Genomic DNA, 27019 nt, shown 5'->3' on the forward strand with positions numbered 1-27019 from the left:
AAAGAAAAGAAAAGAAAAGAAAAGAAAAGAAAAGAAAAGAAAAGAAAAGAAAAGAAAAGAAAAGAAAAGAAAAGAAAAGAAAAGAAAAGAAAAGAAAAGAAAAGAAAAGAAAAGAAAAGAAAAGAAAAGAAAAGAAAAGAAAAGAAAAGAAAAGAAAAGAAAAGAAAAGAAAAGAAAAGAAAAGAAAAGAAAAGAAAAGAAAAGAAAAGAAAAGAAAAGAAAAGAAAAGAAAAGAAAAGAAAAGAAAAGAAAAGAAAAGAAAAGAAAAGAAAAGAAAAGAAAAGAAAAGAAAAGAAAAGAAAAGAAAAGAAAAGAAAAGAAAAGAAAAGAAAAGAAAAGAAAAGAAAAGAAAAGAAAAGAAAAGAAAAGAAAAGAAAAGAAAAGAAAAGAAAAGAAAAGAAAAGAAAAGAAAAGAAAAGAAAAGAAAAGAAAAGAAAAGAAAAGAAAAGAAAAGAAAAGAAAAGAAAAGAAAAGAAAAGAAAAGAAAAGAAAAGAAAAGAAAAGAAAAGAAAAGAAAAGAAAAGAAAAGAAAAGAAAAGAAAAGAAAAGAAAAGAAAAGAAAAGAAAAGAAAAGAAAAGAGAAAAGAAAAGAAAAGAAAAGAAAAGAAAAGAAAAGAAAAGAAAAGAAAAGAAAAGAGAAAGAAAAGATGAAAACTGAGAGTTAAAGAATCTGGATCACCACCCCAAAGTTCCAGTTTTGTCTTGGGCCCAGTAATCTTGGGTGGTGAGTGCATGCCCAGCAAAGTTTTTTGTGGCTTTTTAAAGTTCATCTTATCAGCTGATTTGCACACTAGAGAAAGAGAGGCAGGCATTTCACAAAATCATTTACAAGAGAGACAAGGCAAAGGTGGAGCATGATTTCTGCTGTGTTGAGGGGGTAGATTAACCCTTTTGTCCAATAGAGTCAGTGGTCATCATCTCTCCCTACCACCTTTACCTTTTCCTCAGTTTTTGATTCCTGGGCAATTGTCAAGACATTAGGTCCATCTGGTGTTGTTTATTTTGTCTCTTATCAATCTTTTAGCTCTTCTTCAAAGCAATAAAGTGTAGGGATTAACCTGAACATGTGGTTTTATTCAGTCTACCACTCCCCCTCTTCAAGGCTTATGTAGGGAATTTGATAATACAACTGCAAGGGAGCGGAGCTGTGCACCCCTTCGTACACTCTGCACTTCCCTAGGCAGATAATTCCTTAGACTAACCTCAAGGCCACAATTTGTCCTTCAGATTTTCTGCATTGATGAATGTTTGAAGCATTAGCTCCTTCAGTTCTTTACGCAAGTTCCTAGAGCAGCATAATAGCAAGGGTAGATGTAGCTGAGCTGTATTATGTCTAGATCAGAATCTATTGTTTCTTCCTATTGGTACAATTGAAGATTGTAGACTGATTACACAGTTTTTCAGTATTACTCTTTTTCTATAACTTTTAAATTATAGGATATTTTATTTCATTTCACTTCTATTGCTCTAAAATTTATTTTCATTGAAAGTTGGGAAGTTTATTATGTTATTCAGCTCTGTTCACAGAGGATAAAAAACCAGGTTAATCCAGAAATCAGCCTGTGAACAACCTGTAGTCTCACAATACTAAAAAAAAAAAAAAGCACTCTGGAAGTGTAATACTGCTCTCTACAAACTTTTGACAAGTAGTGAGTTATATATCATCTGTGTACAAAGAGAAGTAACAGAATTGTTTTCTTCAACTCAACAAAGTTTTGCTTAGGTGAGTCACAAAACATATTCCAGTGAAACTGGCTTCCAGAAAAGAATCTGTAGCTTTTCTATATGAAATGTTCCTTTTGTCCAGGGAGCTAAGTCTCTAAGCTTGTGTTGCATGTAATAAGGTAACCACGGAACTAGTTTGATTTATCCTTTCTTGTTGAAGATTATTTTTACACATATTTTCTTTCAGCCAGACTTTCACAGAACATACTGTTTTCTTGTCCTGGTGATGGCAGCAGAAAAGTTGGGTCAACAGAAAGAGCATCTTGATGAAATTTTGAGGAGAGATTCTTTCAGATGCGTGAATGTCCTGAAAAACTCAGCCATGTAATTTTCACATGGTAGCAAGGGTTGAAGAAATGAAGAAAGGTATAGTTCCTGTAGTCAAAAAAATGACAAAAATTACTTCACTGATATTGAGGATAACACTTTCCATTTGTGAGAACTTAAGAGTCTATATGTAATCATTTACTCTGTTTGATGAGCAGTAATTTGTTGAACCCAAAAGTTCGATGAGATCAATAAAAGGACATTGTTCCAGGACTTCTGGTAATCAAGTTAGTTGTTGAAATGCCCAAACAGGGATTCAGGATCTGAAAGCAAAATGTTGACATTTTTTTTGTTAGCTTCCCCTTCTATGTCCCTGTCAGAAAGGTGCATTTACAGCAGTAAGTAACAGAATCATAGAATCATGGAATCATAGAATACCAGGTTGGAAGGGATCTTAAGAATCATGTGGTCTCACTTTTCTTGGCAAAAACACTGTCTAGGCAAAATGGCCCAACACCCTGTCCAGCTGAATCTTAAAAGTGTCCAATGTTAGGGAATCCACCACTTCCCTGGTGACATTATTCCAATGGCTGAGTGTTCTCATTGCGAATAATTTTTCTTTTGTGTCCAGTAAGAATCTTCCCAAAAGTAACTTGTACCCATTGTACCCACTACCCCTCGTCTTTTCCATGTGACTCCTTGTAAAAAGGGAGTCTCCATCTTCTTTGTAGCCATTCTTTCAATACTAGAACATGGTGGTAAGGTCTCCCCTAAGCCTTCATTTCTCATATTGAACAAACTCAACTCTCTCAGCCTTTCCTCACATGGCAGGCTTCCCGGTCCTTTGATCATCTTTGTGGCCCTCCTCTGGACCCTCTCCAGCCTGTCCACATGTTTTTGCATAGTGGGGACCAAAAGTGAACACAGTATTCCAGCTGTGACCTGACAAGCACTGACTAGAGTGTGATAATTACTTCTTTATCTCTGCTGCTCATGCCTTTGATGATGCAACCCAGCATCCTGTTGGCTTCCTTTGTCACTGCAGCACCCTGTTTGCTCATGTTGAGCTTGTGTCCACCAGGACCCCAGGTCCCTTTCCAGAGAGCTGCTCTCCAGCCAGGTAGATCCCAGCCTGTGCCGCACTCCTGGATTATGTCTTCCCAGGTGCCAGACCTTACACTTGTTCTTGTTGAACTTCATAAGGTTCTTGTTAGCCCACTCTTCCAATCTACCTAGGTCTTCCTTCAGCGTGGCTCTCCCTTCCAAAGTGACCACTTCCCCACTCACTGTGGTATCATCAGCAAACTTCATCAGGGTACACTTGATTCCATCATCCAGATCACTTATGAAGATATTAAGCAGCACTGGGCCCAATATCGATCTCTGGGGGACCTCCCTTGTGGCAGTCTGCCAATTTGAAAAGGAGCTGTTTCCCACCACTCTCTGGGTGCAGCCTGCCAGCCAGTGCCCCACCCACTGCACAGACCATTTGTTTAATGCATCCATTTCTTTAGGAGGAGGCTAGATATGGGGAACCATATGGAAAGCCTTGGAGAAATCCGGATGGACAATGCCCACCAGTCACCCTACAAAGCAGGTCACTTTTTCCTAGAAGGTAATCAGGTTTGTAAAGTATGATTGCCCTTGGTGAATCTATTCTGGCTGTTCCCAAACATGTATTTCATTTAACTTGTGATAGCCCCCAGGAGTATTCGTTCCATAACTTTGCCAGGGACTGAAGTAAGACTGACAGGCTTATAATTTCCTGGATCCTCCTTCAAGCCCTTCTCGTAGAGGGACATGATATTAGCCTTCTTCCAGTCTTCTGGAATGTCCTTCATCTCCACAATTTCTTAAAGATTATGGAGAGCAGCCTTGCAACAACATCAGCCAGCTCTCTAACTCCCTCAGGTGGATGTCAGGGCCCATCAATTGGTAGAGATGAAGCTCCTGCAATAGTTCACATACCAACCCTTCCTTCACTGACAGTGTGTCTGTGTTTGCATCGACCTGGATTTTTGTTTGCAAGGCCTGGTGCCCAACAGTGCTGGTAAAGACAGAGGTGAAGAAAGTGTTGAGAAGCTCTGCTTTTCAGTGCTGTTGATGACAAATTCCTCTCCTGTTTAACAGCGGGTCAATATTTTCCTTCTGTTTCTGCTTGTTGTTTACATATCTGAAGAACTGTTTCTTGTAGTTTTTGACATGTCTGGCCAATTTCATTTTAAGATGAGCTTCTGCTTGTCTAACTGCATCTCTGCACATCCTGGCAATGCCCTTGTAGTTCTCAAGGGGTATTTGTCCGCTTTTCCATCTCTGGTATGCTTCACTTTTGGTTTTGAGCAGACTCAGAAGCTCGCAGTTAGACCAAGGGGGTCTCTTACTCTGCCTATTTCCCTGACCTTTAAAGGGGATGAACAGTTTTTGTGCTTCCAGGAGAGTGTTCTTGAAAAACTCTTGGCACTCACTAGATCCTATATCCTCCATGGAAACTTCCCACAAAATCCCTCCCAAAAGAGCTGAAGTTTGCTCTTCTAAAATCTAAAACCTTTGTCTTATTACTGACCTTCAGTTTGCTCAGCAGGATCCCAAACTTGCTGCAGTCAAGGCTGTCACTAACTGAGATATTAGAAAGCAGGTTTTCTTGGTTTGTGAGTAACAAGTCCAGCAGTGCCTTAGTCCTGGTTGCCACACCTAACACTTGTATGAAGTAGAAATCCTCTATGCATTCCAGGAACCTGATGGGTGATGTGTGAGCTACTGTGTTAGTCTTCCAGCAAAAAGTTGTAGTCACCCGTAAGAACCAGGATCTTTTGACGTGAAGCTTGCTTAAGTGACTCAAATACTGCTTCTTTGGCCTTATCTTGGTTTGGAGGTTGGTAGCAGATGTCTACTTGAGATCCCCCTTGGAGATGACTCCTGTAATCTTGACCCAGAGGCGTTTGATAGGGCTTTCAGAGTTGCCATAGCTGACTTCTATACGTTCCAGGTTCTCCTTAACATAGAGCACAACTGTTCTTCCCTGCCTGTCTCTATGATAGCCATCCATTGCAATCCTCTAGTTATGTGAATTGTCCCATCATGCCATCATGTTTCAGTTACTCCTATATCATACTTTCTGACAGCACAGAGAGCTCCAGTTCCCCCTGTTTGTTCCCCAAGCAGTATGCAGATACATACACTTGAGGTGGTTGGTCTTCTGTTTCTCATCTTGGGATCAGCTGCTGCTCTGGTTGGCCTGGCTTATTCTTCAGTTGGTTGCAATGGTGTGAGTGTTGCCACTTTGGACCCTAACCACCAAGTCCTTCAGTTTAAAGCCCACTTCACCAAGTTGGTCAGCCTGTTGCCAAAGATTCCCTTGCCTCTTCTAGACATATGGATCCCGTATCTCTCTAACAGGCTGCAGTCATCAAAAAATACCCTGTTGCCATAAAAGTCAAAGCCCACAATGGCACCAGACAAAATCCAGAAGATGATTTGCATTATATGTCTATATCTGACTGCACCCTTTTCTCTAACTGGTAAAATGGAAGAAAAGGTAACTTGGGCACCAATATTTTTTCATGCATCCCCAGGGCTCTGTAGTCTTCCTTGATTCAGCGTAGGCTCTGACTTCCAATGTAATTTGTGCCCACATGAAAGAGTAGCAATGGATAGTAGTCTGTGCTCTTGATAAGTTGGGGCACCCTCTCGGCAACATCTCAGACCCTAGCTCTCAGAAGGCAGCATACCTCTCATGATTCCCTGTCAGACAGGCAGATGTGTGCCTCAGTGCCCCTCAGCAGAGAGTCACCTGCTACAAGTACTTCTCATTTATTTTGCTGCTGGTACAGTTTCTCCTTGAAGACTTTGCTTGTGGGTGTCTACGGCTGTTAAAGCTTCATATCTAGTTTTGGTTGTAATGGTGGATGGTGGGGACTGAATCAGAGTCCTGCTTTTGTGGGTCACCAGGGTCCAAGGTGCCTCATTCTCTGTGGTGTCTGCTACAGGAGCATGGTTCTGAAACCACTTATCTATGTCTTGGCCCCTTTAGTACTCTGCAGTCTTTTAACTGTTTCCTGCAACTTGGCCACTTGATGCAACAGATCAACCTGTGCACATCTTTTCAAGGTACTTACCTTTTCTCCAGAAGAAGGGTCTGGGCACATGTTGCAACCTACTGTCTGTGCTGGTCTCCTTCCTTACCTGTTCCATCTGGGTGGAAGCATCAGACAGGGTCTTCTCTGTAGAAACACTAGTTTTAACTCCGAGGCAAGTACCCAACATTATGGCAGAGACCTAGAACACTTTCCCTGGGCTGTGGCCTACAAGCAGGGTACACAGACTTTCTCATATGCCTTTCTGCATGAGCTTTTGTGCCCTCTCAATCCCTCTTTGCATACCCTGTTTGCAGCAATCCTGTAAAGTATCTTTTTCATTTCTCCTGAAAGATTTGACATCTGTGCTGACACATAACTCTTCACATTATGAAAAGGAATGGAAGAAGCATTTTCCCATTTCTGGAACTCTACTTTTTGCATGTGTTCATCTCAGCTTCCTTCCCATGTAGAGGGCAGTCTATCTGAGTATACTTATCAGGAGACCTCCAGGTAACAGTAAGAAAACTGATTTTTTTTATAACAACACATACAAATCAATTAGGGCTTGTATGGGTGAGCCTTTGTTTCTTGATTTTTCAACTGCATTAAGAGGCTAAATCTTGTATTACCATTTTTGGAACATTTGGACAAGTATGTCAGCGGCTGCCTGACACATGTTCTTAGCTTAGTTACTGAATCCCATAGAATTTAAGATTATTACCAAATGACTCAACTGATAATGCAACATGAAGCTGAAGTCAGCATAGTTCTGCCTTACTGAAGCCCACAAAACCTAAGTCTGTATACCTACCGTTTTTCATTATATGTGCAGAAGAGAATACAGCACTCTTGGCATGATCTCCTGTATGAACGGATCTGAAATTCAAAACTGCTTATATCATCACCATGACTTTGAGTAACTTACTTTGTTTAGTATTTTTTCCTTGCTTTTGGCATGATTTTTTTTTTTGCATTGCTGAGCATCTGCCTAACTGCAGACATCCTTTCAAAAACCTTCTACTGTCAGACAAATAGTCTCTAGCGATAAAAAAATAAGAACTTGTAAGAAAATTTGTGATTCAAGAAGTGAAGGACCAGGAAAGGTGTCTAATAAATCAATACCTGGGCTGAGAATGTTGGAAATGTACACACAGTTCTTAGGTTGGAGCCCTGGATTTTGTACCTCTGGCATAGACCTACCCTACATCTGGGATAGACTTACCCTACCTTTACCAAGGTAACAAGTGGTAGGACAAGAGGAAACAGCCTCAAGTTACATCAGGGGAGGTTTAGATTGGATATTAGGAAAAAAATTCTTCACCAAAAGGGTTATCAAACATTGGAACAGGCTGCCCAGGGAAGTGAGTCACCATCCCTGGAGTTATTTAGAAGACATCTAGATAGGGCACTTAGTACTATGGTTTAGTGATGGACTTGGCAGTGTTAGGTTTACAGTTAGAGTCTATGATCTTAAGGGTCTTCTCCAGCTTAAATGATTGTATGATTCTAAGAATAAAGCTTAACACTAGGGAGTGCTTACTGAGCTAGAGCTCAGTTCTCTGCTAAATTAAGACTAAAACTTATGGAAATGGGGCTAGGAACCTGAAAGGGCTGTAGCAAGTTCCCAGGGTATCTGCCTCAGAGACACTCATATAGCATTATTTTTGTCATCAGTTTCATGTCAGTGCCTTACAAAACTCTGCTGTATGTACAACCAAAATGCCAATGGTTTGTTTGAGAATATCTGTTTCCTGTAAATCAGATACACTGGATTACTCATACATCTTTATAGTAACACAATTTATTTCTTCTTGTGATATTGGTGGGCTCACTCTTCTGTAGGAATTTGGGTCATTTAATTTGTTCTCTTAGAACAGGTGTTCTTTCCAATCCTTTCAGACTTCCCTTGCTTTCCAGGATTTGTTATTGCTAGAAGAGTTAAAGGACTCTCTACCAAAATTTGGGGTTTTTTCTGTGGAAATAATTTTATCTGCTAACTCAAAACTTTTTTTCCTTAGAAAACTCTCCATATTAATGGCCTAGAAAGTACTTCCTGTTCATTTGCTTGGAATAAATAATTTTCTTCCTTCTAAATACAGAACAGAAATAAACATGGGTATTTCTTGCGCCATTAACAATTCCACCATCTCCATCTAATTAACTGTACTATCACTAAGAATTGTTAATTTTCTTATGTACATTAATACTTCTTAAATTGTACTGAGATACATAATCACATTTTAAATGGTGTAATTATTTTAAACCACTTGAAGAAAGATATAGCAAAAACTTTATTCTGAACATATTTTAGAGGTGTTTTCCCACTAAAAATATTTGCATCATAGAAAAAAGAGGGAAAGAATTGCTTGACTGTATAGTTCATTTTATTTAATTATGAGATTAAGAGTATGAGTCATCATTGTTTTCTCTTTTTCCATAGTGCAAATAATGAGTAGCAATGAATCTAGTCACACTGAAATTCAGCATTGAAATGGTCTGTGAATAATATAGCCTCATTTACTTTTTAATAAAAATTAAAGAATCCAAGAGCAGAAGCATTTTACTGGTTTGATAGTTTCCATGGCTTATATTTTCAAAGTATTAAAATGGTTATTGGTGAGGAAGAAGTGGAGAATATGTAGGAATTGAAAGTAGAGAATTGCCTGAAAGAAGGATAGTGTATTTAGTCTAGATCTAAAATAGCTATGGTAATAAACAGTGTTAATGGATCTCAAACAGTAATATTCTCAAACAGGAATAATTATATCAGTTCTTCAGGTATAGCAACTAAGGCATGATGATGGTGAAAGATTTGCCAGTATAACAATGAACTTCCATAGTAAAATGGAGGAGGAAGTCCAGGTATTAATACTCTCAAGCCAGCACCTGTTATTTGTGTCCTGTAAATGTATTACTGACATTTGAAACAGTTAGTACCATCCCACTGTTTAGGTGAACTATTTGAACACATTAAGTTATGATAAATACTATTATGTCAGCCTCTAGTAAAGCATTAAATAATAATTACTTATTCTAAGTAAAAGTATAAAACAAATATTTTGGCAGTTTACTAAAAATATTTTGGTGCAAATGAGAGAATTATTTTGTATAGAAGTAGGTAGAAGTATCAGAGATTATTATTTTCTGACTCAAGTCAACCACAGAGCTGAGTCAAGAAGTTTTTCTGTAGGTGGGCTAGAAACAACCCCATCATTCATTAGGAGAAATTGTTTACCTCGTGTGTCAAACCTCCAAAATGAATCTTCATTGTGGCCTCTGGCTCCTTACTACTCCGTATGCCTCTGGGCTGCAAATAAGCAAACTGAGGTGATTATTTTTACTTATTTTTCAGCTACCTTCTAGTTTAATTCTACTGCTGTGTGGGCATGATGTATAATGTGACATAGTAATGCAAGAATACACCCAGAGGTTAAGAAGCTGTATCTTTTTTCCCCAATTAGTATTCTTTTAAAGAGCACTGTGCTGGCATTTCAAAATTGTTAATGACTGCAGTGTTGGGTTTTTTTAAGTACTTGGAAGTCTCCTTATTTCTTCTTGGAAGAGAATGGATAAACTTTAGGATGTCAGTAGTCATTTGATCCACGTCACAAGACTGAGCAGCAGATGGAAAAGATGGGAGGGTGTGTCAGGGTGGGTTGGTTATGGATGATTCAAGAACTGGCACTACACAACTACTTTGTTAGAGATGCATGCTGTGATACTTCTAAAAAGTGTTTTTCAAAGAAATGCTAAGGAAGGTGAGAAATAGATAATCGCGTTAAGTCTGTCAAGAGGCCTGCAGAGAAATGGCAACAAAAAACAATCCGTATTTTGTGTCAGGACTCTTTACTTTTTTGACTTATCTCAGGCTGCTTTTATCTTCTAGCAAGCTTGTGATATGTGGCTGACTTTTGTTCCTTAGATTGCAATCATTTGTTTTTGCATAAAAATCTATTCCACCTAATGAGCAATTACTGATAAGAACTAAGAAACATACCTGCTAGTTAGAAAGCTAAAAAAATGTTCTAATGAGCATTGTGATAGCCATCAAATAATTCATCATATTAGCAGGGGGATTTAAGGAGGAAAGGGAATAAGGAGGCAGACACTTTAAACAACCCAGTCTAAAGTCTGTTCTGTATAAAAAGAGCTGAAGTAGGTTAATTGGTATCTAAAAGGATGTCATGTTCAAGAATTCAATTAATTGGTTACAGGACAGGGATTCCAGACCCCTAACATAAAAGAGAAAACCTAAAATATTCTATTTAACTGATTTAATTAACAGATACATTGTAGGAATTTCCTTTCTCTTGTGTACATTCTCAGAGATCAGAAATGTCAGAAGAAATATTTCTTGGAGTTGCTTTGTTTTTATTATCAATTATGATCCTAGATCAATTTATGTAACAAGTCAAATACTTGCTGTTCCAAAGCTTGGTTGTTGTTCAATGGCTTTGTGGTAATGACAACACTGACATTTGTTATGCTTGCCCAAAATTTCACAATGGAATACCAGTATAAATTGTTTACAGTTGAGGAAAGCCTTAACTGCAACCTTGGATAACACTATTTATATCAGTTGTCTTTCTTAGGATAATTATTTTCACAGCTCTAACTCAAGATACTTCAACTGTTAACAAGAATGAAGCTTCTTCACTGATTAAAATAGGATGGTAAGCTTTGTTTCAAATAACTTAGCTGTCTCACACTTTAGACCACAGATGCATCTGTTGCTATCCTTGTGAAAACTTACAAATGGACAGTCAGAAAAAAAAAAAAAAAAAAAAAAAAAAAAAAAAAGATAATTTTTCAATCTGCTTTGTCATGGAAAGCAGGGCCTCAGCGTGTGTTGTGGTTATTTGGGAAGACAAGTGCCATAACCCTGAATGCCCTCATCTTCCTTCTTTCCCTGAGCTTTTATTGCTAAGCGCATCAAATGGCGATGCATGCCCCTTTGGTCAGTTGGGGTCAGCTGTTCTAGTTGTGTCACGTCATAAATTTTTGTGCATCTACAGCCTATTACCTGGGGGTGCAGCATAAGAAACAGAGAAGGCCTGGGTACTGTGTAATCACTGCTCAGCAACAGCTAAAATGTTGGTGTGTTATCAACTCTGTTTTGGTCACAAGTACACAGAGAAGTCACAAGTTGGGCTTCTATGAAGGAAATTAACTCCATCCTAGCCAGACCTAGTACAGACGTCAAAGCAAATTACTGAAATCAGTTATGCAGTTGTCTGCCTTCTTCCTTGTCCTCCCTCAGCCTTCTGCTGACATTAAGAATATAAACAGAAAATAGTCAATTCAAGAAATGGACAGTAACAAAATTCAGAACAAGAAAAGAAAAAATAATAAAGAAGAGAGTTTTGATAGATTTTGAGAAAGTAGAGGAAAAACTGAGTTTAGATTTGAAAAGTAACGTGTGGAAAACACATGGTACTGAAGCATCCAGGACCACGTACCTTCTTTACTACTGCAGGCATGATCAGCAACTCTAGAAAAATACTTCTGAGTCTCTCTGGCTACTTCTCTGTGGGAAGCGGGGGAAACAGGGCATGGCATGTACACTTTCTCGCCAAGAAGATACTTGGCATTTGTATGTTCTCTGCAGTCTTTAGAATGGGTGTTTTTGCTGGGTAAATCTATGATAGTTTCTTGCAAAACAACATTATGAACGGCAACATGTTGCAGGGTCTGGAGGAGAAGGGACAGTCTTGGAATAAGGAGAAAGAATAACCTGTGTTCACTAAAATGTGCAGCCTGAAGCACCAGGAGTCTGAAAGAAAACAAACCCAATAGTTCCTATATCTCATGGTTTTCTACATACACAATATCTGGAAAATTCACTGTAAAATGGTTTATTTTGCATCGACTACAGGTCTAAGTAGATGACTAGCTGACACTTACTGCTTCTATTTAAATATTCATTTGTGTGTCATTGCTTTTTGTAGTCAATCTAAAGTTTCAGCTTAGCTGAGGAATACGTGTGTGTCAGTGTTAGTCCCCATGATGGAAATGTGCTGTTTTCTGAAAGAAAATTAAATATTACATGCCAAACTTGTCATAAAAATCACTAAGGTAGAAAGTCAAGCACTCAAAAATCAAGGCAGTGCCAGATTTACCTTTTTTGTGTGTCCTTACGCTTATACAATGATATATAATATATATAATAGGATAAACTTTAATGTAATGATCGCATATTCTCTTAGTGGATTAAAGCTTCTTGTAGGATCAGTAAGGACTATGTAACAGTGCTACTATAGTCTTCTGTTTTCTTCTAGAACTTGAATGATATTTAGCAAATGTGTTACAAGATTTGGAGTGAAACAATGGTCTGAAAGTTAATGGGCGCTTATCTTAGAGAACTTCTTACTTCTGTAAAACTTGATCATAGAACATAGAACTATTACATAGCACTAATTGCTTAAAGAAAACTTCTTGTCCAGTTACTGTTTTCCTTATTTTCTGAATGTTTGCTGTGAGCCTGTAGTGTTACTTGCAAACACGTTGAACTAAACTCTTCCAAATTAAAGCCAGAGGAAAATATGCATAATGATGTTAAGGGAAACTAATGTAAACTATTCTGAAACTTGTATTTCCCAATTGGTCAAGTGAAATTAGAGGCTGTTTTTCAGTTTATCTCATTGTGTCTCTGACTCTTGACTATAAAAATGGGATAATGCCATCCTCATATCTTCAATAGGTTTTACAGAGTTAAATTAATGCCTGTGAAGCTCATAGCTATTGAGATGATAAGCATCTAAGAAAAACCTATGAGGAATGTCAGCTGGTAGTTAAGGACCACACAGCCGCTCTCACTCCCTCCCCACTCAGTCTCCACCCTTTGGGATGGGGGGGAGAATTGGAAGAGTGAGAAAGAAACTCATGGGTCAAGATAAAACAGTTTATATATTTTATATATATATATATATATATATATATATGGAAAAGAAAAAACTTAAAAAAAACCAAAAAACCCCAAACCCCAACAACAGACAAACAGAGAGAGAGGAAAATAAATGAAAACATGCTCACTACCAGCTGAACAATGCCCAGCCAGTCCCTGAGCAGCTGCACCCCTGACTAATCTCCTCCCCAGTTTCACTGTTAAGCACATCATATGGTATGTAATATCCCTGTGGTCAGTTGGGTCAGCTGTCCCAGCTGTGCCCCCTCCCAACGTTCTGTGCAGGCCCAGCCTACTTGCTGGCAGGGCAGTGTGAGGATCAGTAAAGGCCTTGGTGCTCTGTAAGCACTGCTCAGCAGTAACTACGACATCAGTGTGTTATCAACACTGTTTACAACACAAATCTAAACCACAGCCCCATACAAACTGGTATAAAGAAATGTCACTCTATTCCAGCCAAAATTAGCACATTCTTCACCCCTTATTCCATACCATTTACAACATACTCAGGTGCCACACTATTGCAACTCGTGCTCATTAACTACCTCTTCCCCCCCTAAACTGTCTGTAAATTCCATAAATACCCATAAAATAATTAATTTTGTCTATGACTTTGGGCTCCAGCTGTTATTGTATTCACTCAGGACAGGAGAGGTTGTGTGTTGGTTGGAGTTATTTGGCACCAAAACCAGCTCAAGCTGGGTCACTGCCACACTTGCACTGCTTGTGAGATTTTTCCTTCATTGATTCAGGTGGTTTCTGCTGTAAGTACTTCCTATAACAAGCAATTCAAATTATGGGTTACAACAATTTAAATGTATATCCATTACAGCCTCTACCCCTGGCCCCTATGGACTAGACCATAAGGTTTAACATTAAAATTAATTTCTCTTCTTGCCTCTAGCCTCTCTGGCAGCAAGAGGTTCCTGATATAATACCATTGATACATGGCAGCCACAGCAGTGGTGACATACAGCATCATGTAACACTGCCATCATACATGCTAAATCATGGGTTATTTTCACCCAATATTAAATCACCTCGAAGTACACACTGAACTTTCCCATCCTTTCACATTACCCATGAAGTGCATCCAGGTCCTTGAGCAAAAACAATCACAAAAATAACTTTGCCCTTTCCCAAGAGAGGGATAACCCAGACTGTTTTTCCCAGCCATTTCCTTATGTGTGCTATGGGGGCCTTATCTTCACAGTCACAGAATCGTCTAGGTTGGAAAGGACCCTGGAGATCATCTAGTCCAACTGTTTGCCTAGCACAGTTCCCACCTACAGCATAGCCTTAAGCTCTAAATTGACCCTACTCTTGAACACCTCCAGGGATGGGGACTCCACTATCTCCCTGGGCAGCCCATTCCAACGCCTAACAACCCCTTCTGGAAAGAAATGCTTCCTAATGTCTAGTCTAAATGTTCCCTGGTGCAACTTGAGGCCATTGCCTCTTATCCTGTCTCTTTCTACTAGGCTAAAGAGGCTCATCCCCAGCTCTCTGCACCCTCCTTTCAGGGAGCTGTAGAGGGCGATGAAGTCTCCCCTCAGCCTCCTCTTCTCCAGACTAAACACCCCCAGTTCCCTCAGCCGCTCCCCGTACCACCTGTGCTCCAGACCCTGCACCAGCTCCGTTGCCCTTCTCTGGACACGCTCGAGTCATTCAATGTCCTTTTTGGAGTGAGGGGCCCAAAACTGAACACAGGAATCGAGGTGTGGCCTCCCCAGTGCCGAGTACAGGGGTCAGATCCCTTCCCTGTCCTGCTGGCCAAGCTATTGCTGACACAAGCCAGGATGCCATTGGCCTTCTTGGCCCCCTGGGCACACTGCTGGCTCCTGTTCAGCCGGCTGTCAATCAACACCCCCAGGTCCCTCTCTGACTGGCAGCTCCCCAGCCATTCCTCCCCAAGCCTGTAGTGCTGCTGGGGGTTGTTGTGGCCCAAGGGCAGCCCCCGGCATTTGCCCTTAGTGAAACTCCTGCAGTTGGGCTCAGCCCATGGCTCCAGCCTGTCCAGGTCTCTCTGCAGAGCCTCCCCACCCTCGAGCAGATCAACACTCCCACCCAACCTGGTGTCATCTGCAAACGGACTGAGGGTGCACTCGATCACCTCGTCCAGATCATCAGTGAAGATGTTAAACAGGAGTGGCCCCAAAACCAAGCCCTGGGGGACACCACTCATGACCAGCTGCCAACTGGATTTAACTCCAGTTTGGAATTGGGCTGACATAGTGCTGAGGGATATGTTGTAGTTGGGAACTGTCAGTGTTAGGTTAATGGTTGGACTAGATGATCTTTAAGGTCTTTTCCAGTCTAGATGATTCTGCGATTCTGTGAAGAAGGGGAACATGGGGTTAGAATCTGGAGTTGTGACAAGGAGTTGTGAGGAGGATCTGTGCAAACACTGAGGTCAGTGGAAGAAAGGAGGAGGAAGGGAAAGAGGTGCACCGGAGTGGAAACTCCCCTGTTTCCCATGGTGAGATGGCAGGCTACCCCTCTGGCATTATGGAGGTTCATGGTGCTATTATGGATGTAGACCAATATCTACCTGCAGACCATGAAGGACCCCATGACGGAGTAGACAGCTGTGCCTGAAGGAGACCAGGACTCTGTGGGAAGAAGCCCTTGCTGTTGTATTTTGGTGTTGGGATGACTGCCACACAGAGGTGTGACCTACACCAGAGCAGCTCAGGAAAGGCTGCAGCCCATGGAAAAGGCTCACACCAGAGCAAGTTCATGGAGGACTGTCTTCCGTGAGAGGAACACCACTCTGGAGCAGGGGAGAATGCAAGGAGTACCCCTGAGGAAGAAGGAGCAGTGGACTGACCATAACCCCATTCCCTGCCCCCTACGCCACTGATGGGGAAGTGGTAGATAGATATGGAACAAAACTGAGCCCAGGAAGAACAGAGGGTTGGGGGAAGGTGTTTTTAAGGTGTGTGATGCTTCTCATGGTACTACTCTGCATTTTAAGTGTTGTCATTTTTAGTGTTTGAATTAAATTGATGTTCGTTTTTTTCTCTTCCCCTAATGAGTCTCTTTTGCCCATGAAGGTAATGGTGAGTCACTCCTTAACTCACTTCCCAAGCCTGTTTTATTTACTTTCTCCTTCCCATTTTTGAGGGGAGAAGGGTTGAGTGAACACCTGTGTGGTGCTCAGTTGCCCTCTGGGCTCAAACCACAACAGTACCACATGATGGAACTCAAGATGATCTGCTCCATAATCTTCCCCACACCGAGGTCAGGCTGACAGGCCGGTAGTTGCCCAGATCCTCCTTACGGCCCTTCTTGTAGATGGGCATCACATTTGCTAACCTCCAGCCAACTGGGACCTCCCTGGTTAGCCAGGACTGCTGATAAAGGATGGAAAGTGGCTTGGTGAGCACTTCACCAGCTCCCTCAGTACCCTTGGGTGGATCCCATCCAGCCCCATAGGCCTGCGTGTGTCTCAGTGGTGTGGCAGGTCACTGACCATTTTCCCTTGGGTTATGGGGGTTTCATTCTGCTCTCTGCCTCTGTCTTCCAGATCAGGGGGCTGGGTACCTGGAGAACAACTGGTCTTACTTAAAGACTGAGGCAAAGAAAGCATTAAGTAACTCAGCCTCTTCCTCATCCTTTGTCACTATGTTTCCTCCCACATCCAATACAGGATGGAGATTCTCATTAGACCTTGTTTGGTTGCTAATGAATTTATAAAAACATTTTTACTATTTTTTACAGCAGTAATTTCTAGTTGGGCCTTGGCCCTTATAATTTTCTCCCTGCATAACCTCGTGACATCTTTGTAGTCCTTCTGAGCTGCCCACTCCTTCTTCCAAAGTTCATAAACTCTTTCTTTCCTGAGTTTCAGCCAAAGCTCTCTGTTCAGCCAGGGCTGTCTTCTTCCCCGCCATATCATCTTTTGGCACATAGTGACAGCCTTCTCCTGTGCCTTTAAGCTTTTATTGTTCAAGAATGTCCAGAGTTCCTGCACTCCTTTGCTCCCCCAGGGGACTCTGTCAACCAGGCCCCTAAATAGGCTGAAGTCTGCCCTCCAGAAGGGCAAGGTAACAATTCTGCTAACCACATTCCTTAATTCTCCAAGAACTGAAAACTATCATTTCATGATTGCTTTGGTGGGGTCATAGTAGTGTGACATAATCATTCTGCCAGGCTTCCCCATATTGTTATTTCAACCATTGTCTATACCAAAAAGCTTTAGACACTTGTCTTGTTTGATTATGACACTTATTTTACATTCATGGATAACCTGTGCAACAACATCAGTGGTCAAGTCCACCCCTCAATCACGAGCCCATTTGTATATTGCTTCCCTTCTCAGATGTCCTGACGTGTCATGGGCCCACTGAGCTATAAATATCTCACCTTTATGTTCCTAGTAGACATCCATCTGAGCCACTTCAATTCTAGCAGCCGGGTCCACCTGCTTGTTGTTTTGATGTTCTGCAGTGGCATAACTCTTGGGTATGTGAGCATCTACGTGACATACTTTTACAGCCAGGTTCTCCACCTGGGCAGTGGTATCTTGAAACAATTTTGCAGCCCAGATGGATTTACCTCTGTGCTGCCAGATGGTCTGCTTCTATGGCTGTAGCCACACTCACAGAGCATTTGCCACCATCCATGAGTCAGTCAGTATAGAGACAAAGTACTGGCCATTTTTCTCGTTCAGCAATATCTAAAGCCAGCTGGATGGCTTTCACTTCTTCAAATTGACTTGATTTACCTTTTCCTTCAGCAATTTCTGCAACTTGTCATATAGGGCTCCACACAGCATCCTCCCACCTTCGATGTTCCCCCACAGTATAACAGATTTCATCTGTAAACAAGACATATTACTTTCAGTTTTCTGATAATTGCTTATACAGTGGAGCTTCTTCAGCATGTGTTGCTTTCTCTGGTGACACTCTGAATTTTCAGCCCTCTGGCCTGTCCATGATCAGTTCCAGAATTTCTGGGTAGTTGGGGCTTCCCATCTGAGCCCATCGTATGATCGGTGTGACCCACTTAGTCCACCCAGCATCAATTGCATGATGTGTAGAGGAGACCCTCCCTTTGAACATCTAGCCCAACACAGGCAGCTAAGGTGACAGAAGAAGCTGTGCTTCAGTACCAGTTACTTCTGAAATGTTTCAAATTTCTTCATATGCTGCTAATACTTCTCTTTCAGTTGGAGTGTGATGGGCTTCAGATCCTATATATCCCCAGCTCCAAACCTCAAGTCTCTCCAGGTGCTTTCTGCCAGAGGGTCCACATGAGTCTGTGGTCCCTGGCTGTGATGTAGAGCATGTTTTGCACATCTTGTTCTGTTCAGACTGCCCTAAATGCCAGTGCATGTACTATCTCCTATTTAATTTGTCCAAATGTTTGCTGCTGCTCAGGGCCCCATTCAAAATATTTTTTCTTCTGGGTCACTTGAGAGAACTTACAATCAGACTGTAACCTTAAATATGAATTCTCCAAAAACCCCCAAAACCTAAGAAAGCTTGTGTTCTTTTTTTTTTTTCAGTTGGTGGAGACACAGCTGTTATTTTACTGCTCACATCCATTAGGATATGACAACACTCATCTTGACATTTTATTCCTAAAAACTGGATCTCTTGTACAGGTCCTTTGACCTTACCTTGTTTTATGGCAAAACTGGCTTTCAAAAGAATCTGTATTATTCTTCTCTCCTTCTCAAACATTTCCTCCACTGTCTTGCCCCATGCAATGATGTCTTCAATATACTTCAGGTGTTCAGGAGCTTCACCTTGTTCCAATGCAGTCTGTATCATTCCATGACAAATGTTAGGGCTCTTTTTCCACCCCTGGGGCAGTTGATTCCAGGTGAAAGCAAACTGTGGCCTGCGCTCTGCTGCCAAAGGGATCGAGAAAAATGCATTGGCAATACCATTTGTTGCATACCATTTGTCTGCCTTTGACTTCAATTCATACTGGAGTTCTAGCCCGTCTGGTATGGCATCACGCAGTGGAGATGTGACTTTATTCAGGCCACAATACTCCAGTGTTAGTTTCCACTTTCTGTCTGATTTATGCTGGTATTTGGGGTTTTCTCAGTGAATTATAAAGTCACCTTATGCTCCTAGTAAGAAAGATATCCAGAATTTGGGCTTTGAGGACACTAAGGTTGAAGGGCAATGAGGCTTTTCTTGTAAGCAAGCACAAAACCTCTCAGAGTGATAAAGCAGAGTCTAGCCTGGTTAGTATGGACAATTTGATTAAATAATTCTCTAATTAGCACATTTTAGTTCTTGTAAGCAAACATAAAGGCTGCTTTCCTGGTGTTGAAAGAGATTTCATTTGATATTTATTAAAAAGCAATTTAAACATTTTAAAGGATATAATCTTGAACTGAGATCAACATTATATCAGACAGAAAGAAAACATAAAAAAAAAATTTAAAAGTGTGCAGTGCAAGTTCATGCAAGCAAACGGGTTATCACATCTTTCTTCTGTGAACTGGTACGCAGATAGCATTATTTATGCCATTTGAATGAACTAAGATATTTACCTACAGTTTAGAAAAGTTAAAATATCATGGTGAAGTAATTCCTTGCCAGCACCTCAAGTGGTGGCAGAACTTTTTAGCTAAATAGATTTAGCCATGTTTTGTAGGAAAATTGTCATGAATTTGTCTATGCTTTTTAATCAATCACTTGCCAAGGTCATCATATAGTGATTGTGAGGCATACATTAGAATTGTGTTCTGTGAGGGACCAGCAGTCAAGGACCATATAAAAACTCCAACTGATTGTTTTAATTAGTATTTTATCATAAAATTTTTATTTCCCAAATCTGATGATTGGTTAGTGTCACCGTTTGCCTTCATCTCTTTTCCTTTTCAAGGACAGGCTTCTTATGGGTTATTGACATGGAGAATCTTTAGGTCTTGCTCAATTACAAGTCTGTATTTTTCTTGATTAGTCATAAGATCATCTACAGTGAAAACAGCTTTGCAAGAAACTTCTCACTGGCCTGTCCTACATCTGTACACCTACCATCATGTTTTTATATTTCTTTCTAACTTTAGATCAGACACCACAATTTTTCAATAGATTATAAATATATAAAATATATAAATTCACCAGTACATAAGAACTTTGGAATTATTGTATTATTTTCATATCCATGTTAATGAAAGAAGTAAAACTATAAATATAAAACAAACCAAGAATCTTCTTCCCACATAACTATCCTTATGTTGACAGTTCAAAGCATATACTGCCCTAATAAATTTATCAGGCATTCTGAATTTTTTCTTTTTATCACAAAAGTGGTATTATGACATATTATGATACACTACCTTAAAATATAATTTATACATGTGTACAACCTGTCTTTCTCACATTCATGTGTTACTGCTGTGAATGTTGGAGCTGAAAGGACACATGATCTTGTGCTGTGTGGCTTGATTTCTATACTTCATTGAATGCTTTAGAGACAGCAGCAAAATGCTTTTCATGTATTTCTTGTATTTCTGAAAATTCAGATCTTTTACAACTGTTCCATTGTTTTCTGTCTACCTTTACTCATCTGGTAATTAGGAGCTTATAAAAGTATCATATCTACTCTCATATAACATCGTGCTGCACAATTCATGTTTCCTGGTTTTGTTTCTATCAAACGAGTTAGTAGTTTTCTTATGTATCATATAGTGTTAACATTTTAAGTATATCTACATTCAGATACATGACCTGTTCCATCTTCTCCACAGAGCTGCACAAGTATGAGTTTCTTGGCCTCTATTTGACTTTCTAATAAGACAGAGACTGTGTCCAAAGAAAAAAGCCCTTTGTCCTCAGCAAGTTGTTCATCATCCTTGCAATGCCAGTGTGACTGTGAGGCTGCTGTTTTTCATTTGTGGACAGTCATGATGGATAAGGGAAGTCCCTGTCATCTGGGAAAATGTTAATGTTACAGCCATCCTTAAGAAAGGCAAGGAGAAGGATGAAAGTACTACGGACATATCACCCTCACCTCAGTTGCTGGCAAGGTCCACGCACATCTCTGAATCTATTTCCAGACCTGTAAAGGACATGAAGATAGTCAGGACTGTTCAACATATGGATCTACCAAGAGCAAATAATGTTTGATTGACTTGACTGTCTACCATGATGAAAAGACTGTGCGGGAGAGAGAACAGTGGGTGTAACATGCCTCCAGTTTAGTAAGGCTTTCAAAACAATCCCCCAGAACATTCTCACTGGAAAACTGAGGAAGTCTGGACTGGACGAGCAGACTGTTAGTTGGGATCAAAGTGTAGAGACTGCTGGCTCAACACCTGTCTGGCAGCTGGTAATGAGCACATGGCCTGAGGGGTTGATACCAGAGCCCGTGTTGAAGGGCAGAGTTTGGCACCCAGACAGGATAACCTGAAGCACCGGCACAGGCCAGCAAGTGACTGACGGTCACAGCCCTACTGGAAAGGGTTTCAATGGACTGCAGGGTGGATAGCAGCCAAACAGTGCACTCTTCACCATAAATAAAACTAACTGCGTGCCAAAGGGGCTGTAGCTAGTGGATCAAGGGGAATGTTGGGAGCCCAGGAGAGGATTACCGGGATGGTCAGGGCCTAGAGCACACCATCACTGACGAGCACTTGAGGGGGCTGAGCTTACTTAGGTCTGCTGTGGAGGAGGTGAAAGGTGGTCTAACGGCAGCCTGCACCTGCTTGAAGGGTAGTTGCAAAAGACAGCAAATTTAAGCTCTTCTTGGTGGTGACATGCTCTTTAAGGAAGAGCAAGGGTCCCTGATTGGGATGTTCAGACTGAACATCAGGAAAATCTTCTTCATTAGGGATGTGATGTGGCACTGGAGCAGGTTATCCATGGAGGCTGGGGAATTTCTTTTGCTGGAGGTTTTTTGAGATTCTATTGCTGATGATAGTCCCATTCTGAGCATGAGGCTGGACTGGACAACCTCATGAGGGCCCTTCCAAGCTGCAGTTCTATGATTCTGCGAGTAAGCATAATTCTCCTGGCAACTATGTTCAAATATAAGGCAAAACTAGCAAAGTATATTTTCCTTCTGTTTTACCAAGATGAGTAAAATCAATATGATCAGCATTTTCTGGTTTAGATGCCTCAGTATTTGTACCTGAAATGGTGGCCTGTTTTTCCACAAATTGATTTAATTTTCCATTGTCATCAAAATATACAAAGCTTAGTTTTAATATTAGGGTTGGATTTTTTCTTTTTTTTTTTTTTTTTTTTTTTTTTTTTTTTTTTTTTTTTTAATGCCACAATGTTCTACCTATTTAATTTTTGCATATGACTTGAAAAAATTAGCCAGCGAGTTCACCTTCTCAGTTCAGCTATCTCATTCTGATTGTCTGTGGCTGCAATGCATGGATTTTATGATTTTCAGAGATGTCCAAATAATCAGCTGATGAAGTAGATCAAATAACGTCATGTGATAGATTATTTTTATCTCTGATATCAGCCTTTTTAATTTCTTGCAGAGCTATAATTAATTTCATTATTATTTTTTAATTTATTCATCTGTCTTGAATATCCACTATGCACACACTGAAAATACAAGCCTGAAGTTAAACTTCTCCCTGGATGATGATAACATATTAAATCTTTTAGTATTTTCACAGTGGTTGATTTTGCTCTTGATTGGCTTCAGAGTACATGCATTAATGCATACCGCTTTATAATCTTTTTTCTTAAACTACATTACAGCTAGATTAAGAAAAATAGGTAAATTATGGATTTAGATTTTGTGATTAAAAATTTAACTAGAAATACTTTGCTCACAGCAACTGCTCTGACCTCAATTATAAATGAAGATTATTACTATTACTGTGGTGGGCTGACCTTGGCTGGACTCCAGGTGCCCACCTAAGCCATTCTATCACACCCCTCTTCAGCTGGACAGGGGACAGATAGTACAACAAAGGCTAGTGGGTCAAGATAAAGACAGGGAAAGATCATTTGCCAACTACTGTCATGGGCAAAACAGTTTTGACTTGGGGAAATTGGCTTAATTTACTACCGATCAAATCAGACTAGGATAATGAGAAATAAACCCATATTTTAAGAACACCTTGCCCCCAATCCTCCCTTCTTTCTGGGCTCAGCTTTATTCCCAATTTCTCTACCTGCTCCCCCACAGTGGTGCAGGGCCAGAGATGTGATCAGTTCATCACTCTTTGCTCGGCTGCTCCTTCCTCCTCAGGGTGAGGACTCCTCACACTCTTCCCCTTCTCCAGTGTGGGGTCCCTCCCATGGCAGACAGTCCTCCATGAACTTCTCCAGCATAAGTCCTTCCTGTGGGCTGCAATTTTTCATGAGCTGTTCCAGCATGGGTCCCTCCCACGGGCTGCAGTCCTTCAGGAACAGGCTGCTCCAGCCTGGGTCCCCCGTGGGGTCACAAGTCCTGTCAGCAAACCTGCTCCAGCGTGGGCTCCTCTCTCCACGGGGCCACAGGTCCTGCCAGGAGCCTGCTCCAGTGTGGGCTTCCCGCAGGGTCACAGCCTCCTCCAGGCATCCACCTGCTCTGAGTGGGGTCCCCAGGGGCTGCAGGTGGAGATCTGCTCCACCGTGGACCTCCACGGGCTGCAGGGGCACAGCCTGCCCCACCGGGGGCTGCACCGGGGGCTGCAGGGGGGTCTCTGCTCTGGTGCCTGGAGCAACTCCTCACCCTTCTTCACTGACCTTGGTGTCTGCAGAGTTATTTCTCCCACATATTCTCACTCCTCTCTTCTGGCTGCAATTGCACAGGGGTTTTTCCCCCCTCTTCTTAAATACATTATCCCAGAGGCTCTACCACCGTCACTGATGGGCTCGGCCTTGGCCAGCAGTGGATTCATCTTGGAGCCGGCTGACATTGGTTCTGTTGAACATAGGGGAAGCTTCTAGCAGCTTCTCACAGAAGCCACCTCCGTAGCCCCCCTGCTACCGAAACCTTGCCATGCAAACCCAATACAATGATTCATCATGAAAGGTGATTCATTAGTGGCTCTCCCTGTGCACACAGTGCAAATACATTGCGTGCCAGATTGTCCTGCAGATGTGCATCAGTCCTCATGAGACAGGTCAAACTGAACGCCATGTCTGCACCATAACTGGAGGTGTGATTGTAAATTATGGGCAGAGTCTATCTTGCTTTATTTTGTATACCATGTATACCATAATATACATGTGAACTCTAATTTGGCAGAAGCAAATACTCGGCATACCAGTATCAAGTATTGCATTGGAATTATGAAGCTATTGATACCTGATTGAGGTGGAATAATATATAGCTCTACTTGCTGTATTCCTAATTCTTAGTTTATACGTAGAAAATCTTTAGACATGCTCAGAACTTGGGTTTCTTCACAGCGAAGTAATCAAGGCACTAGGTGAAGACAGTGGTATCTGTACTGGGGAATTTGTCAAGTAATGATAAAAGATGTGTAACACACAGAGAAAAAAGCCAATTTCTTCTCATTATTACAACAGGCTTCTCAGAATATCAGTGCTCTCAGGAAAGTAATTATTTGAGAATTTTCTCTCACAATGGTGAGCTGTTTGTTAAAAGTTCTGCAAACTTTCTGAAGAAAGTTTCTCCCCTTCAAATCAATATCAGTTGGAGATTTATTTCCTGGATTGTCTGCCATTCTTCCATGACCCAGAGAATATTGCCAGCAGTTTAGATGATTAAATTAAAAATAATGTTCACTAATGTTTAGAGTTAAGATTCCTTTATTACCTGACCTTCAGAAGTTCTAATTATTCACTGTTTCTAGCACTACAGTGGTTAAGTACTCTTCACTTACTATTAGTATGAAATTACTGTGGGCAAGAGAGAAAGATGGGAGTTGGGTCAGCTGAGAGAATTTAAGGTGAATTTTTCCTATTTTCAGTCGAGAGGTGTTTTGTTCCAGATCTCTGTCTACTACTTTTGTTTTATTTTATTATTGGTATTTGGACTCTGACTTCTGAGAAGAAAAGTAGATAACTAATGTGTAGGGAAGCAAGCATATTGTGGGAAAGAAATTTGTCTAATGCAGAGCACTTTTGTTATGAGTACATATTTTGGATAGCAGTGTGTTAATCTCATTAATTAGCTATCTCTTTACTTTTAAACCCCCAAATTATCTAAACCCTAGAAACTTTTTACTGCATTTTATCATTGTTTTTAATTTTCCTAATAATGATAGTATTAATAATATTTATAAGGAACTAGTTTATGGAAAGGAATTAAAAGAGTTATCAAATTAACATTATAGGTGTTTCCCTACATGATGGGTGTTTTTTTTCCTTGACCATAGGTTTCAGAAGAAGCTCTGCAGCACAGCATTGAGGACGAAGAATCTTTCCAGGGAATGGAGCCCTATCTTGTGCGGAGATTATCGTCCCGTAACATCCAGCTTCCTCCGCTGGCTTTCAGGCAGTTAGAACAGGCAGACTGGGATAAAAAGAATGATACTGAGACTATCCCAAGGCCCACAACTCTTCCACTGAGGATTCCTCCTCTGATTGCCATTACATCTGCTGAGTCCAGCAGGTAAGGCCCAGCAATTTCTTCTTGATTCAACATTTTCAGTGGCAGGTACAGGACAGAAGGTGATGCTTCTAGGACAGAAGTTTATTTATTTTTTAAATCCCTAAATAAGTAAAAAAGAAGAATAAGATATTGATATGTAAATTTGTGACTGACATTTGATAGTACTGCTTGTAAATCTTTTGGTCATGTCCAAATACAAACACCAGAAAACATTTTCTCTGAACATTATTAATACTTTATATTCGAAAAGAAGACTTCTGGAGGCTTGAATAACCATTTTTCCCTTATTATAATAAAGGTAGGAACCTTCTTATACACAGAAAATTTTTACATGACACAGTTTCAAAACAAGTTTCAAGGAATCCTGAGGATTTTGCCTGATCCTGTATATCTACATTATTTGTAATGTAAATAATTGAACATATTTGGTTACAGCGATTTGTATTATAGTTTCTTCATATTACATCTGTGACTTCTTATATCATGTACATTTTCTACAGTAATCTTTTGTGTTCTTAAATGTTTCTGATACCATCCTATCTTCCACTTTTATTTTCCAAAATGTGAATTGTTTAGTATGAAATTGTTGCTTACAATGGTGAAGGCAGTGCAGCCATTTTGTATCCCAAGGATATATAAGGAAAAGAAAAGATGAACACACTGAGAACTGAAATGCAGGACTTAGGAATTTTTTGACATACCTTCAGAAAAAATCCTGTATTCTGAATAATGTAGCTGTGAAAAGAATGTAGGACTTGTAGTACATGAGAAAAAACCATAATTCATTAGGGTGCTATGGCAAAAACCCATCTACTATTAATTTCAAATTTAATATCACCTCCCAAATCTTATTTCAATGTGGGTATCTTTATTTTTTGAATAAATTAGAAGAGTTCTTGAAATTCTTGTAGAATGAGTTCTTGAAATGCTTCTTGAAATACTCACTACATCCATAAAAGCATGTAAACTTTTAGATTGTTTACAAATGCACACATTATTTGGAGTGATAAATATAATGTTATTTAGTAAAGTTTTGAAGATAGACTGATGTCTTGATTTTTTTGTTCTCTATCCATGGAGGCTGAAGAGAAGATTGGTTTGAGATATGGAAGGAAAATAAATATAGGTGGAACGATTACAATTCACATTCCTGGCCTTTCTAAATTTCAGAGTATTTGGCTTTGAAACTTCAGTAGTATTTGGGATGTCCGGTGTAAACTGTGTAATACATAGAAGGTACTTTCTGTATTGTTACCTTTAGCAACACTGACTGAAAATTTTTTAAAAAAAGTATGCTCCTGATATGGTAGTTCAGAAAGCAGAATGAAAACCATCATTTCTGTCCTATGTAAAAGCCTAAAGGATTATAGATTTCTGGAGACAACATTATTTCTAGGCTGGATTTAAATATGCAAGAGTAAGACTGAAGGATATTCAAATAAGTAACAAACCTAAAACTTGCCAATTATTATGGGTAGCTATGTGCTGTACTCAGAGAGGGATCACTTCTGTAAGAGGCTTCCCTGTGGCCAAGATTCTGTGC

General features: G+C 40.3%; 1 protein-coding gene across 1 annotated transcript in view; it reads left to right on the forward strand.

The window, feature by feature from the left end:
• PDE4D (phosphodiesterase 4D) overlaps positions 1 to 27019 on the forward strand; it is a 658904-nt gene that overhangs the window by 195545 nt on the left and 436340 nt on the right. The window contains exon 3 of the mRNA XM_026865784.1: positions 25241 to 25476. Within this exon, the coding sequence (XP_026721585.1) occupies positions 25241 to 25476 (236 nt within the window). The remainder of the gene's footprint in view (positions 1 to 25240; positions 25477 to 27019) is intronic.

The sequence above is a fragment of the Athene cunicularia genome (assembly GCF_003259725.1).
Source record: "Athene cunicularia isolate RWA chromosome Z unlocalized genomic scaffold, athCun1 chrZ_part1, whole genome shotgun sequence".
NCBI classification, from domain to species: domain Eukaryota; kingdom Metazoa; phylum Chordata; class Aves; order Strigiformes; family Strigidae; genus Athene; species Athene cunicularia.